The 13813-nt window shown below is 36.0% G+C and overlaps 1 protein-coding gene across 2 annotated transcripts in view; it reads left to right on the top strand.

Moving 5' to 3' along the window:
• Positions 1 to 13613, top strand: part of BBS9 (Bardet-Biedl syndrome 9) — a 295333-nt gene extending 281720 nt beyond the window's left edge. For both annotated transcript variants that reach the window (XM_021385807.1, XM_021385806.1), the window contains one exon: positions 9924 to 13613. In XM_021385807.1, coding sequence (XP_021241482.1) covers positions 9924 to 9964 — 41 coding nt within the window. In that variant the 3' untranslated portion in view covers positions 9965 to 13613. The remainder of the gene's footprint in view (positions 1 to 9923) is intronic.

Genomic DNA, 13813 nt, shown 5'->3' with positions numbered 1-13813 from the left:
CCAGAGTTCAGTTCAAGAAGAAGCCTGTGATCTAAGGCACTTAGTTGTGTTGCAGTAAACCAACTCATTTACATGAAGCCAAATTTCTTATTTTGAGCACTGTGCTTGCAGAGAACAGTAATTTGAATATAACTTTACTGTGGAAATCCCATTGCAGTTTTCTGAACATTTGTAATACTGAATTGCCTGTCTATAAAAGTTCAGCTTGTTTTCCCTGAAGTCACAGAAAATGATGAAAGCTATATTACTCTCCTGCAGTCTGACTATACTTAGTTTTTATTGCTTCCTGAGCGCATGAAAAAATCCGTACATTTAGAACTGTTACTTTCATCATTTCAGGCCTTAGTTTGAGGCATGTTGGCTTCCAGCGGTCCTTCTGGAGGTGCTAAAAGGCTCAGGCCTGCAAAGTGCTACCCTCCCTCTGCTTCTGCCAATTGTGGTGTGAGCACAGGGGGCCCAGAAGTTTCTTGTCGTTGTTCAGAAATGCACAGATTTGGGACTTCATCAGATCATCAAATTTGAGTCTCTTTACAATTTTTGTTGTGAGTACTGAAATTGCCATTCTAGCTATTATTGTCAAGATAACTTGGTAATAGTAGCTAGAAATATCCACGAGCGTAGTTTCCATCTGTATGAGACAAGACTGATATCAGTGGAAAAGTAGTAGAAATAAGGAGAATTACATATTTTAATATAGTGAACTGTAAAGACAATTAAGAATGCTTACCAGAATACTTACCAAAATGCTCATTACACCTCTACCCCCCCAAAATCATCCTTTGCATTTGCAAAGGTACAGTTTCAGAAACACAAGCAAATACAGATTTTTGCTTAACAATGGAAGCAGAAGCTTATTAAGTGTCCAGTTAGATAAGAATTCATCTGTTACTTTAGTATAGTCTTTTTTATTTTGTTCTTTTGCTTTCAAGCCAACACTGAGACTTATCAAAAGATTGCACGTGGAAAAAAACTCGTAGAGAATTTTTCACATAAAATGTAGCTTGAAAGGAATGTTTGAAATTCAGGTTTGGAAAGTATTACACAAGAGTATTCTTTTTCCTTTGTTTTTCTTTTTTTTTCTTCCAAACACATTTTCCTTCAAAACTGCCACTTTACCAAGCCCTTTCTCCTATAAGACTCCAAAGGAAAAATGACATCAAAGAATAAAATCCTGTCATATGTTATTTCCGGAAGAATCCATGGAAATCTTGAATAAGATTTTATCATTTTCACTGTGATGTTCCACTGTTAAAAGGAACAACATACTGAAGAGTATTCAGTTGCTGAATGCTTGGTGGTAAGCAAATCTAATGATTCTTTGAATATTACATAACACTTAGGAATCTGTAGCACCTCAGATCTGTTGTATGATAATAGGAATTAGAAATGGAAAACCACTGTTATATCAGCTTGACCGTCTCCTTGACACTGCCAGATAGTTGTCTTCATTGTGGTACTTGGTCTAATTTGCAAATGTCATAAGCCATGTAGCTTCCACTACTTCCCTTTGAAGAATATGTAATATTAAAGCAAGCTGAATACTCCTGTCCTTGATCCTTGATTCCTTTCCATCTTCTTGATCCTCTTTGGTATCTCTTCACTGCACTAAACAATTCCTAATGTTACTTTGCCTTTAGCTATTTTCTCTTTTGTGTTTTCCATGGAATCACGCAATTACTTGTACTGTTCTTTTTGGATTTTATTCTATTTTGTTGTATCTTTTTGGTACTGAGGAGCCATGGGCTTATATGTACTGTTCTCTGGAGACAATAAAGAAAACGTGGAAAATCTCTACTGGAGAAAGTCATCTTTGCATAACTTATTCTTTGACCATAGAAGTTATACTTGCAATAGAAGCACAGTGTAGGTCCTAAACACATGCCTGTAGCAGACTCGTTATTCATAAAAAAGATGCTGTGGTGTTTTTTTTCCCCTTATAAATCTAGAATACTTCTTAATCCCTGCTTTTCTAAAGTTGATGTTGGACAAAGCCTAATATACTTTGCACGTACATTTGTTGAAAGCTTCATTATGGCAATTATATCATGCGTGAAGGATAACTGTACTACTTTGACTTCTTAAGACACAAGCACATGCTAACAAGGGTAGAGCTCTGTGAATAACTTTAAAAAAAAAAACTTCCAACTAAATAAAAATACTATAAAATGTCTTATTTTGTGACAACCTCCAAAGATTAATTTAATTAATGGAATATGGAATGAAGTATTTTGCCTAGGTTTGGGATCTGTTAACTGTAAAAAAAAAAATGAAAATTGAGGGAATTTATTTATGACACTTCAGTGTTAAATTAAAATCCAAAAGATTTTGGAAATATGAAAAATGCTTAAAGAATTTACAGTTTTACAGCCAAATTGATTTGACAAATTCAGCAGAAATCTGACAAATGGTTTGTTTGATGTACGTCTGCATCTCTCAAAGAAAAATATCTCAGCTGAGAAAGTTTGCTTAGTGTTAGCTGATGTTACAGAGGTAGATGATGAAAGATGATATTATCAGGGAGATTGTAGGTCTTCAGATGTCATATATTAGATGTGGTCAGCCTACAGGAGTAGAAAGTATCTGTGATATATACATTTCGTATCCATGAAGGATCCTAGGTCTTCCTGCAGGCTGAAGCTGGGTGGTAGATTCCATACCATTCATATGAAAATGGTGGAAAATCTTGCCCTAGAGCTAACTTACTCCTGGCGTTTTGCCTATCTGTCACGGTGATTACTTGTCTGGGAAAAAAAAAAAAAGGGGGGTTGTTAATAGTCAGCTGTCCAATCTGTCTGTCTGAGAAGTCAACAGAACAGCACAACAAATCAAGTGGGCAGAAGACCAGCTACTATGGCATTACTTCTCCCCAGGAAAAAGCAAAGAATTCTGTCTGTGCAAAGACTCCACTTTTAATATAGTTTAATCTATCAAACCTTAATGTACATGGCCCAAATTATATTTTTTTCCTGACAGAAAATTATTAAAGACCAACATTTCTAAAATATTTGGTAGGATTTTTGGTTGCAGGGAATGGTAAGATATAAGCCTGATGAAGAATAAATTTAAGCATTGACATTTGTGGGGCCATAATTAAGTTTTAGGTTTTTCTTGTGCGTATTTGCCTTAGAATTCACTGAATTAGTGTACTGCCCTAAAATAAGCTGGCAGCTAATTGGAAAGAACAGATATTCGACCACTGAAGGAAAAACTCATTTTTAGGGATTCACTTCCCAGCAAGAAATAATCTGTTCAGGCTGAATTGTAAATGTGATTATCTGTAAATGAAAACAGTCAATTCTCTAAAACAATTTGCAAGTTTTCCTATAAAAATGTCAAAGATTTGATGATTTGATAGCTGATTGTGATAAGCCGGGTATTTGGAGAAAACAGGCACTTTTCAGTCAAAATTCAGTCTTGACTGAAACTACATTTCCCACACTAATGACCAATTACTTTGTTTCATGACAGATAAAATGCTTTTTACACAATTTGTCTCCCTGCAAGCATATTCAATGTGCTTGAATAATCTTTGGATGATTTTTTTTGTAGTTGCTCCTGAATGGAGTTCAGAATACTGATATTAGAGGGCTGCTTAGAAAGCTCTACATTACTTCAAACTGGCCATCATCCCATTGCTCTTGATCTTTTTTTCCATGTTGATACCTATGAACATAGGGTAGATTCTTTTTTTTTCTTTTTGCAATTCCTAATTTCTTCTAGAATATGCTTATTCCCATTTTTAATATTATGTAAATATATATAATGTATAAATATGGTAGTATACATATATAAATGAATAAATAAATAAATAAGATCACCATGGTTTTCAGAAGAAGCAACTTTGCTCCTTGGGAATTTTTTGGTAATATTCCAGGTTGGTTTTCCCAATGTTCAAATTTTGAAATTTTACAGTAGATAAATGTCATGTGTTTTGGGCATTCTCCAAATATAAAGCAGAAAGATGCGAAGAAAGTACAGAAATGTAAAGCATTATATAAATGTAGGAGTCTGAACTCTTAACCATTTGCAGCTTGAGTGCTTTAATAGTCCTAAGATCTGTGACCTGTTGCATACCTCCTTACCTTTTCCAAAACAGATGGGTGGTAATTCAATCTACTTATTTATTCCTGCTGGCAGCTCTAATGCTTTTTGGGTGACGTGGTTGTCGATAGAAAATTTTGTATTAGAGACGTGTATGGATATGTGTGTGTACAAAATAAGATGTAATAAAGTTAAATATATCAGTATTAAGCAACACAAGCACACCACAGGTTATTCATTATCAGGTTAAAATTAATGCGAGGACAACTTATTTGTTATACTTCAGAAAATCAAGAAGTAAAAAGGTTACCAAGTTATTATAACTTTCCCTAATGCATCCCTTTCACACTCAGCCTAAATTGCTGTAATGCCCATGTCTGTAGAATCTCCACTGAGGATTACAGCCTAGGGACATGAATGCTCAAGAACTTTGTGGAGTGTTTACAAGTTAATTAAAAATAATAATAATCTGTGAACATTTGTTAAACGTTGACATTGTTATTACTTGTTGCCTCCTTGGTGCTTGGTATCTCTCTTGTGTTACACAGCTATTACACATTACACTGCAATTACATGTCAGAATTAAGTCAGAATGACAAAAGGACATTTTAGCAAGGTTTAGAAACACTATTAAACCCAAGGTAAAGGCTACCCTGCCATTTTGCAGCAGTTTGGAAGCTGAGCTGATAATAGCTTTGTGTAAGTTGGACCCGTTGCATTGCAGTTAGTAGAGGACATATCTAAAAGTGAGTGGTGGAAACTCTTGTCTCACATTATCCATCCTGTGGTGTATATAGCCCCTTAGGACAGAGGAGTTCATGCACACTTGGTAAACGAAAAGCAAATTTCTTTTATTTACCCAATTCTTTAATGAATGAGTCAGTTCATGCTTCCCACTCATTTGTCTATCATCACTCCCGTTCCAGATTCAAAAGTCTGATCATTTTAAAATTATGTATACGGTGGCTCACTGGTGACTTTGAGAGGGAATGGTAAAGCTCACTCTCAGTTTATTATTCCGCAGAAGGTGGTATTGAATACTGATCAAGTCCAGTTTCTCCTGTAAAAGCACACTGTAGGGAAGTTTGTAGCTTGTCCATCATGATGATCAGTCTTCAGCACTGCATTAAAGTCAGTGGTTTCACACTAATCCCTTTTGCACTCCAGGCTAAATTGGGATAAGCAAGATATTGTTACATTCTTAAACTTTCTGAGAAACCTTTTGGATCGTGTCCATAGAATAAAGATTATATGCTAAGAAAAAGGAAGCTGTATATACTTTCTCGAGCAGTTTATAATGTTAATCAAAATTATTAGCAGTGAGAAGATGGAGTTCTAAGAAGAAAATTATGATTTCTGGAAACATGACTTGAAGGTGCTAGGAAAAATCTGTCTTCTTTTGTTAACACAAGAAAAAGAAAAAAGAGCTACTCACTTTGGTCATTTGGAACATTTAGTTTTGCATCCAAAATTTTATGAAGAAGTTACTTGAAAACTAGTTTTTTTCTAAGACTGTTTCATGTCTGATCTACAAATGGCAAAATTACTCGTCAGGCCGTGAGATGGGGTGGTTTTTTCCTCTTTTCTTTTAGATGGGAAGAGCTGAAGAAAGTGGTGCCTCCCTTCTGTAACTTAATCTGAACTCAAAATAACATTTTGTTCTCTTAACAGCCCTTTTTCTGAGTCACTGTACGAAAGAGAGACTGGGAAGTGTTGAATACTGTAGATTAAATACTTCAAAGCCAACTTTGACTTAGTTGTACGCATGCTTCAGAGTAGACTAATGTACAATAGTATCCAAGAAACTCAGCCAGTAATTCATGAGAGTCCAAAATGTTCTCCTTAGGATGAATCATAGCTGCATAAATGATAGGATTGGAGAAGATCCCTTAGGTCATCCAGTTGAAATCCTGTGTATCTTCTTCACTAATCCCCACTAGGATTTCTTCTACCCAATCTTGACAAACCTCTCATATCCTTGACTCATCCACCTCCCTAGGTAGTTTCTTCCATTGCCTAATGGTTTAACCTGAACGTCTTTAAACCTACTCCATAATGTTTAGTATGAACAATTTATGGCTACAGAAAATGATCCTTTCGCCTCCCTTCTGCTCCCTTATTCCATCATGCTCAAATATCATCCCTCCTTTTAAATGTTTTTGGTTTTGTTTTTGTTTTTGTTTTTTTTTTAACTCCAGGAAGGAAGGTTTTTTTTTTTCTTTCATCTTTGGTGTTTTTGTAACTGTAACTCATTTTCTTTGATCTTTTGGTTTTCAGTTTTCAATGCTCAGAAATACATTTTGATCTACAAATGGACTTTCTGTGACTCAGTGATATGTAGTATGCAATAAGTTCTGCTTTTTGAAAGGTGAATTGGCATGACTGAGGTATTCCATGCCTTTGCCTGTAGAAGTGGCTTTCACAGGGGTGCTAATGTGCTCTGACTGACAAATACAACATAATTTGAGCATTTTATTAAGTGAATGAAGGTGGACTCTATTTTTAGCTTTAGATACATGCGATCTCATGTTATTAATCAGGACAGTAATTTAATCATGTGCTTTAAATTTTGAAAACTTATCTCGAAAAACTCTTGGGGTTGCCTACTACACAAGGGTTAAAGTTTATTATGGTTACTTCCAAAAGCACTGTTTCCCAGTTTGTAACTGTTGAGGTATAAACCCTTTAATACACATTTGTCTAAGTGTGTGTTCAGATCATTATTGTTCTGATGGGATTTTTGTATTATCTGTAAAATGAAATACTTAGATTTTTTCTGTTGAGAAACATGAAGGTAGAAGGATAAGACAAAGCCTTTTTTTTTTCTTCTTTTCCTCATGAAATAAGGTAGAGGAGCCTTCATCTACAGAATTTTTAATTTTATACCAGGTATTTCTTAGGTTCTGCCTAAGTTTGTCAGAATGAACTGATGATAAATCTCTCTAATATTAGTCATCTGACGTGCTACAAATAGCATATGGCAGTTAAATTAATGTGAAATTTATCTTGTTCTCCTAGCTGACTAATAAATGCTGCGTATTGAAAAACACAGGGTAGAGGTGGGAAGGCTCATGATTTCAAGCCATGTTTTCATGTTGTCTCCCATTTTAGAGTTACACAGTAAAAATTGCTGCAGTCTATACCTCATCTGTCAGTTCATCTTTCCCGCAATCTCTCCCGCACGTAGGAGTTTTTTGATCAGAGCAGAAGTATTCCATGTTACCTGTAGTTGTGTATAGTGCTGTCAGACAAAGCTATGTGAAGCTGAGGTCACTCCTGCTATATTGTGTCAGTTTTGCCTGCCCATAATTACAGCTAACCTATCAGATTTAGCTGATCCACTGTGTTTCATGGCCTTGAAAGTAACCATTCACATTCTTCATTTTGGCACAGCAATTTACAGAAATAGACACAGGAATTATTTGTAAGAAGTCCATGTCATGGAAGTGACGGTTTGTGAAAGCAGTATCCCAGGTGCTATTTTATGTCTAATAATTATTTTTGCTTTATAATTTTATAATTGAATTTTAATCTTATGGCCTTCTAATAACCTTTTGGCCTACTGCAGGTAAAGATACATTAGGCAATTATAGCCTTTTCACAAATGTTTCTTGTCTCTCAGTATTCTTCTAAGCCTCTCCACTATTTTCTTGCTGTTTATCTCCTCAGATGTCCTCAAATGTGGTTTTGTAGACATTGAGGGCACTGTGCAGTAGCACTGTCACTCATCTTGAGGTGTGCAGTTCAGTGGGCAGTGCTAATGCACAGATCAGTGCCTTTAGGTCACTTTGGTAAATCTTTGCCTGTTCCCTTTAGGGACAAACAACTGATATAAGCACACCACTTTTTTGCAGTTTCTTAACGACATGTGCGTCCAGCTTTTCTAAGAGTGTGCAGAAAGCAGTTTCCAGACTCTTGCAAACTCTTCCCTGACTGTGGTGGGAAAGGAAGGCATTCTCCAGTGTCTTTTTATGTAGAGCAGAGTGCTGTAAACAGCTGCAGATGTGATTTCAACACAGCTACAGTCAGGAACAGGAACTGAGGGCTCTGCAGTGGCTTCTGTGGTTCTGAACTGCATTGAGCTACGTGGCCCATTTCACTGTGAATGCATGTCTTCTAAGCTCTTTCTACTGTGCTGCTCTTTTGGGGCTTTCCTCAGCAACCATCTGTGTTTAAGATTATTCCCATAATGTATTTTAAAAGGAATCTTTTTTTATCTACTCTGAGCCTTGTTAATCTCTCAGGTCCAAGAGCAATATTTCTTTCTCCTCTCCAGTGGTTGTAGCTCATCTGGATTTCTTACCTTCCACACATTTCACTATCATGCTACCTACCTCCATCCTCTAGATCATTAATGGAACAATGTGGGACCTGCTGCTGGTCCCTTTGGCATCCCAGCATGTGCTGTCTGATAAGAGTATGGAACAAAGGAACTGCCATTCGAGGGCTGACCTTTGTAAACCCATGTCAGCTCTCAACATGGTGTTTTGAATTGTCCTTTAAAAAAAAAATACAAACTTCAGTGAAGGGGACCTCTGAGTCCCTTGGGGTATTTGGGCTTCCAGCTGTTGCTGTAATGATACTGCTTTAGTCTTTTGTATCTTGGCAATTTTATCCTTGATCTGCTCTCTGTGAGCCTCACTGACACTGCTTCAATCTCAAGGCTTGAGGTAAAATTTGTTTAACTTACCAGCAGCCATGAAAATTATTAATGCATATGCTGAAATCCCCAAGCACCGAAAGATATTGATAGTGCAAACCAAAAACTGAAAAATAAAACAAGGGAAAGTAATGTAGATGTTGTTGTTCATGTGGACTTGCTTGGATCTAAATGACAGCCTTTAGTTTATTATTGTTTTTTTTACATGATGTAGATTGTTTGTGGTAAATTCTGTATGAACGTGATTGTGGAGGCATTTGGGCCTACAGGCAATGCAATGGCCTGTGTTCAGAAGACCTGGATAATCAAATTTAATAGTGCTGCTGACCTACTGGGTGTGTAGGGATTTCAGCCTCCTGTAGAGATGGCTAAAAGCTTTGTGTTATTTGTATTATTATTCATGTATCATTTGGATATAGTGCCAATTTATTTTGGATTGCTTAATGTTAATTAGAAAAGGATTTAAGTTAAATAATTTTTGGCCTAAAGTAATAGTGGACATGTAAGAAACTGCTGGGTTAAATAATCACTTTAATTAAGTCATGCAAGTATGTGCGTACACAAATTTGCAAGATTATCCACTGTTCCTTTTCTCTGTAGGTATTTCAAGCAACTTTATATGGGTTCCTACCCACTTTGCTGACTCTTTAAGGCTCATGGTTCCAAAGATTAATATCCAGTCCAATTAACCTTTGCACAAATATTTGAAAACAAGAAACTCATCCTTTCCTGGTTTAAAACAGAAGGAGTTTTGCTATTTTCCCCTTTCCCAAAGTGTTAGTCTTATATTGAAGAAAACTGTTCTTAATAAGTTTATGGAGAGTAATTTTATATTGTTTGCAATTTGTGTTGTTAATTCTGCCTGTAAAAAGATGCAGGCAAAGTTCAAGTAGAGAACCGTGTGTCAGATTGTATGCCTAGTTGTTTTCTGCCATTTTTTCCTCACGTTTAAGACTAGTCCACAATTTTATAAATTAAAGATGGCATCATCCATCATATCCATAAAGAAGTTGATATGAGATTGCTTTCATTGCCTTAATTTTTATATTCCTAAGCTTGTGAGTGCTTGAATTTGCGAGTTATGCATTCTTATCCTGTTTTGCTTGTAATAAATTGTTTCCCTCAGCTATAACCAAAGCTTTTACAAATCAATAAACAACAATGGAGTGCATGCAGTTGCCAAGTACACCAAATTTTTAAGCATCTTCTTTCTCCTTTATAGGTTTGTCTGAAGATGCAGCAGAGGAAGTGGAAAAGCCATGAAATATGAAGACGACCCTCAGGAGGAATTTCTATCTGATATCAAATGTGTTTATAGTGCAACAGTACCGATCCTTTTTACTCTGTATTGATTACAGCCTTCAGGAGAGGACTGTAATAATTCATACAAAAAAAGTTCAGTTCTAATCATTTCAGTCAGGTCTTCCTGCCAACTACTAGCATCTTTTCTGTGAGCTAAGCTTATGCACTTACTCAACTGTGGTAGGGATGTTGTGTTAAGTTTTGTGATACATCAGCCCTTCCTAAGGATTCTGTTGATTGATCAAAGACTGTTTACATATAGTTAAAAGCAACCTTTGTTTCAGGATATGTTTTATCTGTTTTTAAGATATTCTGAACTATACCTCCCTTTGAGATTATATTAACATTTGCTATATCACAGCTTTGACAAAAGATAACTATCTCCTTTCCTCCTGTACTAACATTCACCATTCCAGACAGCTGAATTCACCACAAGAAGGAAAACTGGTAATCCATCAACTCTTTTTTGCTCCCCCCCCCCCCCCCATTGCTTATACAAACTCCTGCTCTCAGGAGATACAGGGTAAAATATGGTTACTGGACATAAAGGGCAACCCCTTTTGCCATTAACAATGTCACTACTACGTGAATAAAGTTTACAATTTAAGTACCCTGAGCACAGCAACACATGGATCTTTTTATGGTTACCTGTTATTTCTGCTTTTCTTGTCGTTCAGCCTGTTCTAGTTATGGGTTAGACTTTCAAAAGTAACTAGCAGTTTTTGAGTGCCTTAATTTTAATGAATCCAGTTGGAGGGGGCTTAGAGGTTTCATTTTTTATTAAGTGCAGAGTACTCACATTCTGAAAATCAGGTCCACACGAGGCGCCTGAAATGCAACACCCAGCAATGGAAACAAGCCGAACACCTTTGTGAACCTTGGCCTAAGGTTTGGAAGTGTCACACTCATGTCTGACTTCCTGAGAGTGAGCTGAATGTGATATCAGAAGAAGATATTTGGAACTGAAACTAAGTGAGACCTGAGTCAATAGTAAAGACAGACATCTGAACATGGTCTCTCTTGGCTACAGCTGGTTCATAAAAAATTAGAAACTGGTTTTTTTTAGATTACAGATACAGAAAGTATTGCAGGTCTCAGCTTAGTTTCTGCAATGGCACGAGCCATTTCCACTTCCCACTCTCCCGTTGATTTCATGAACTCCGGTTCTAACCATAGAAAAGGTACTTCCAACTCACTTTTCTACTGTTTTGGCAAGGGTTGTGACAGTTGCTGTGGTCTGTACTGGACTTGATCTATGGATTAAAAGGAGACATTTTTCAGGATCTGTTAGGCCTACAACTTTCATCGCCTTCATATTTTCTTTCAACCTTTTTGCATCCACCCCCAAAACAAAACCAGTTTGCAACAATTGTGGATTTGCTGGTTAATCCTCTGGTCCTACTCTGGCTCAGTAACCATGATAAATGCATTTCACTGAGTCCTTTTCAGCATGTTAGCCATTACATGGAACAAAATGGCCAGGACACTGGGTAAGGCTTCTGATACCTCTGGAACTGAAGTGATCAGAGCCTCACAATAAAAAAGACTCTGTACCTGAGGAGACCTCGGATATCTGAAGTTGTGATGGTAGGATTCTTGCCTCTTTCCCAGGAAGGAAAAATCCTACACCCTACTTGTTATGCAGGGATTCTGCTGGTTGAATTTCCTTCACTCTGATCCCTCCCCCATGGTTTTTGTCAAGAGGGCAGTATCCAACCCATTGTAAAGGTATCCTGCTGGCTGTGAAAATTACCCAATAAAATAATCTCCTGTAGTTTCTGTACACACCTCAATGACCAAAGAAAATCCATGGAGAACTAATCAATTACTGTAGCTATTAGGCTTAAACTTTAACTATAGATCTCAAATCTTCTTTTGTGAGTGGCTGCTAGGTAATCTAGAAAAATCCTCTACAGTCTACTATTTTTTAGCCATGCTCTGTAAGTGCCATTATGCTGTAGAATCCTGGACCAAAGAATCCTAAGCTCTATGTGTATGATATTAGCTGGAAAATACACTACTGTGAGAAATATATTACTTTGTCATAATTATTGTTATTGAATGTGATCCCAGTGCTCTTTGCTGCCTTGATTCATCAAGAATGTAGGGTAAACAAGTGGGCACTCAGGTCAATTATTTCATACACTCTTGTTTTCTATCATTTTAACATGTAAGACTCAGAAGCACTCTTATTTGTCTTTTCTCCTCCATGCTTTGTAAAATGAGGTCTCATGAGAATGCTGTTAGAGAAAGGGGAAAATATGCTGGTAATAAAGAAAAAAAAAGGGTAGACTACAGTCATAATGTATGACCTCTTTGTATATTGTGCTAAATTGTGGATTTTTATAGTATCATCAAGATTTAAGAGAGAAATACAGTTGTTTTGAGTAAAAATCATTTTGTTTCCCCCAATGCCAAATAGTCCAGCTAATTCAGAGGAAGGAAGTAGTTGAAATGTAGACATTTGCACACCAGACTAAGAGGAAATATTGTAAAGTAATTCTTAGCAGTTTTCAAATGTCATTTGAATTTTTAAGGAAGATCTTTTCGGCTGGAGAAAAAAAAAATAAGGCTGATTACTGGAGTTTTGAAGTTAAAGAGTTGGCCAACCAAAAATGTAAGGAAACACTGGAAGTTTATGGGGTCCAAATATTTGGTTCACACTGACAATGTCTCTGAGGCCAAAAAAACATTGCTGACCAATCAAATTATTCTGAACAGGATTTTAGAATAATGCCTAATCAACTGTTTGGTTTCTTATAAGATTACAATATTTTCAGGTAAAGTGGAGTCTGTAATATAAATGTCATATCTAGAAACCTAGTGTTTTGTTCTGCAAAAAGATTACTCATATAAGAAATGTTACTTTCTGAACTTAAATATGCAGTCTGTTTGAATATTTAGCTATTCAAGGAGAATTTTATATTTTTAGTTGGCTCAAAGATAAAAATTAATTTTAATTGATGGTTCTATTAAAATGAATTTTGGATACTTATATCTAAAGTGAATTTTGTAATATTTTGAAAACCAAACAGAGGGTCTTGGCAACTTTTTTATTATATTTGTGCTATAGCACTTTGAAATGTGTTTTCTAAAGTAAGTCCTAACCTAAAATATATACTTTTTTTTTTTGTTGTTAAACAGGTGAATGTTTTGTGGTTGTTGTTTTATGAATGTTATTGTATAAGGGCTTTTCTTTCATTTTATTGTCATGGTGTTGATGTTTAGAAAAACAGATTAAAACAATTACTGCTCTGATGACCAAAATCTGGAGGTTTGGGCTCTGAGGGTTTTTTGGGCTTTGAACACAATGCTGAGTTCAATCCAGGACTGTGTTTTCCAGTCCCAGATTGATTCTTCTGTCCAACTATTATTAAACTGTGGCACAGAAAAACATTATTCCTTTATTTGCAAAAGGTTGCATTTTGTTTTCATGGTATCTTGTCTTTTCTTCACCATTTACTGTACAGAGAGTGTTAAGAGATAGGTTTTGATATCGTTGTATTGTTTGTAAAGAATAGTTCACTAACATAAAATGAAATTTGCTGAGCAGAGATTGTGTTTGTATGTCAAATCCTTTCAACATAAAAAATACAGGTTATGTACCATACTGAACAAGTATCTTTCCTTCTTATCACAATATCTTTTTTACAAATACTTCAAAAAAATTGTTGCAAAGGTACTGCAAAATATACGGCATGCTCCTGAAAGCAAGCTTCTTTATTGCTTATTTGTTTTTAAATTAACCTTGAGTTTTCCATGGCTTTGTTTGTAGTCACCCTTTGCAATCATGCTGCTTTGTTCATTCAC

Source organism: Numida meleagris, chromosome 2, assembly GCF_002078875.1.
Source record: "Numida meleagris isolate 19003 breed g44 Domestic line chromosome 2, NumMel1.0, whole genome shotgun sequence".
NCBI lineage: Eukaryota > Metazoa > Chordata > Aves > Galliformes > Numididae > Numida > Numida meleagris.
The sequence above is the reverse complement of the archived record's forward strand: the minus strand, read 5'-3'. Positions and strand labels throughout refer to the sequence as shown.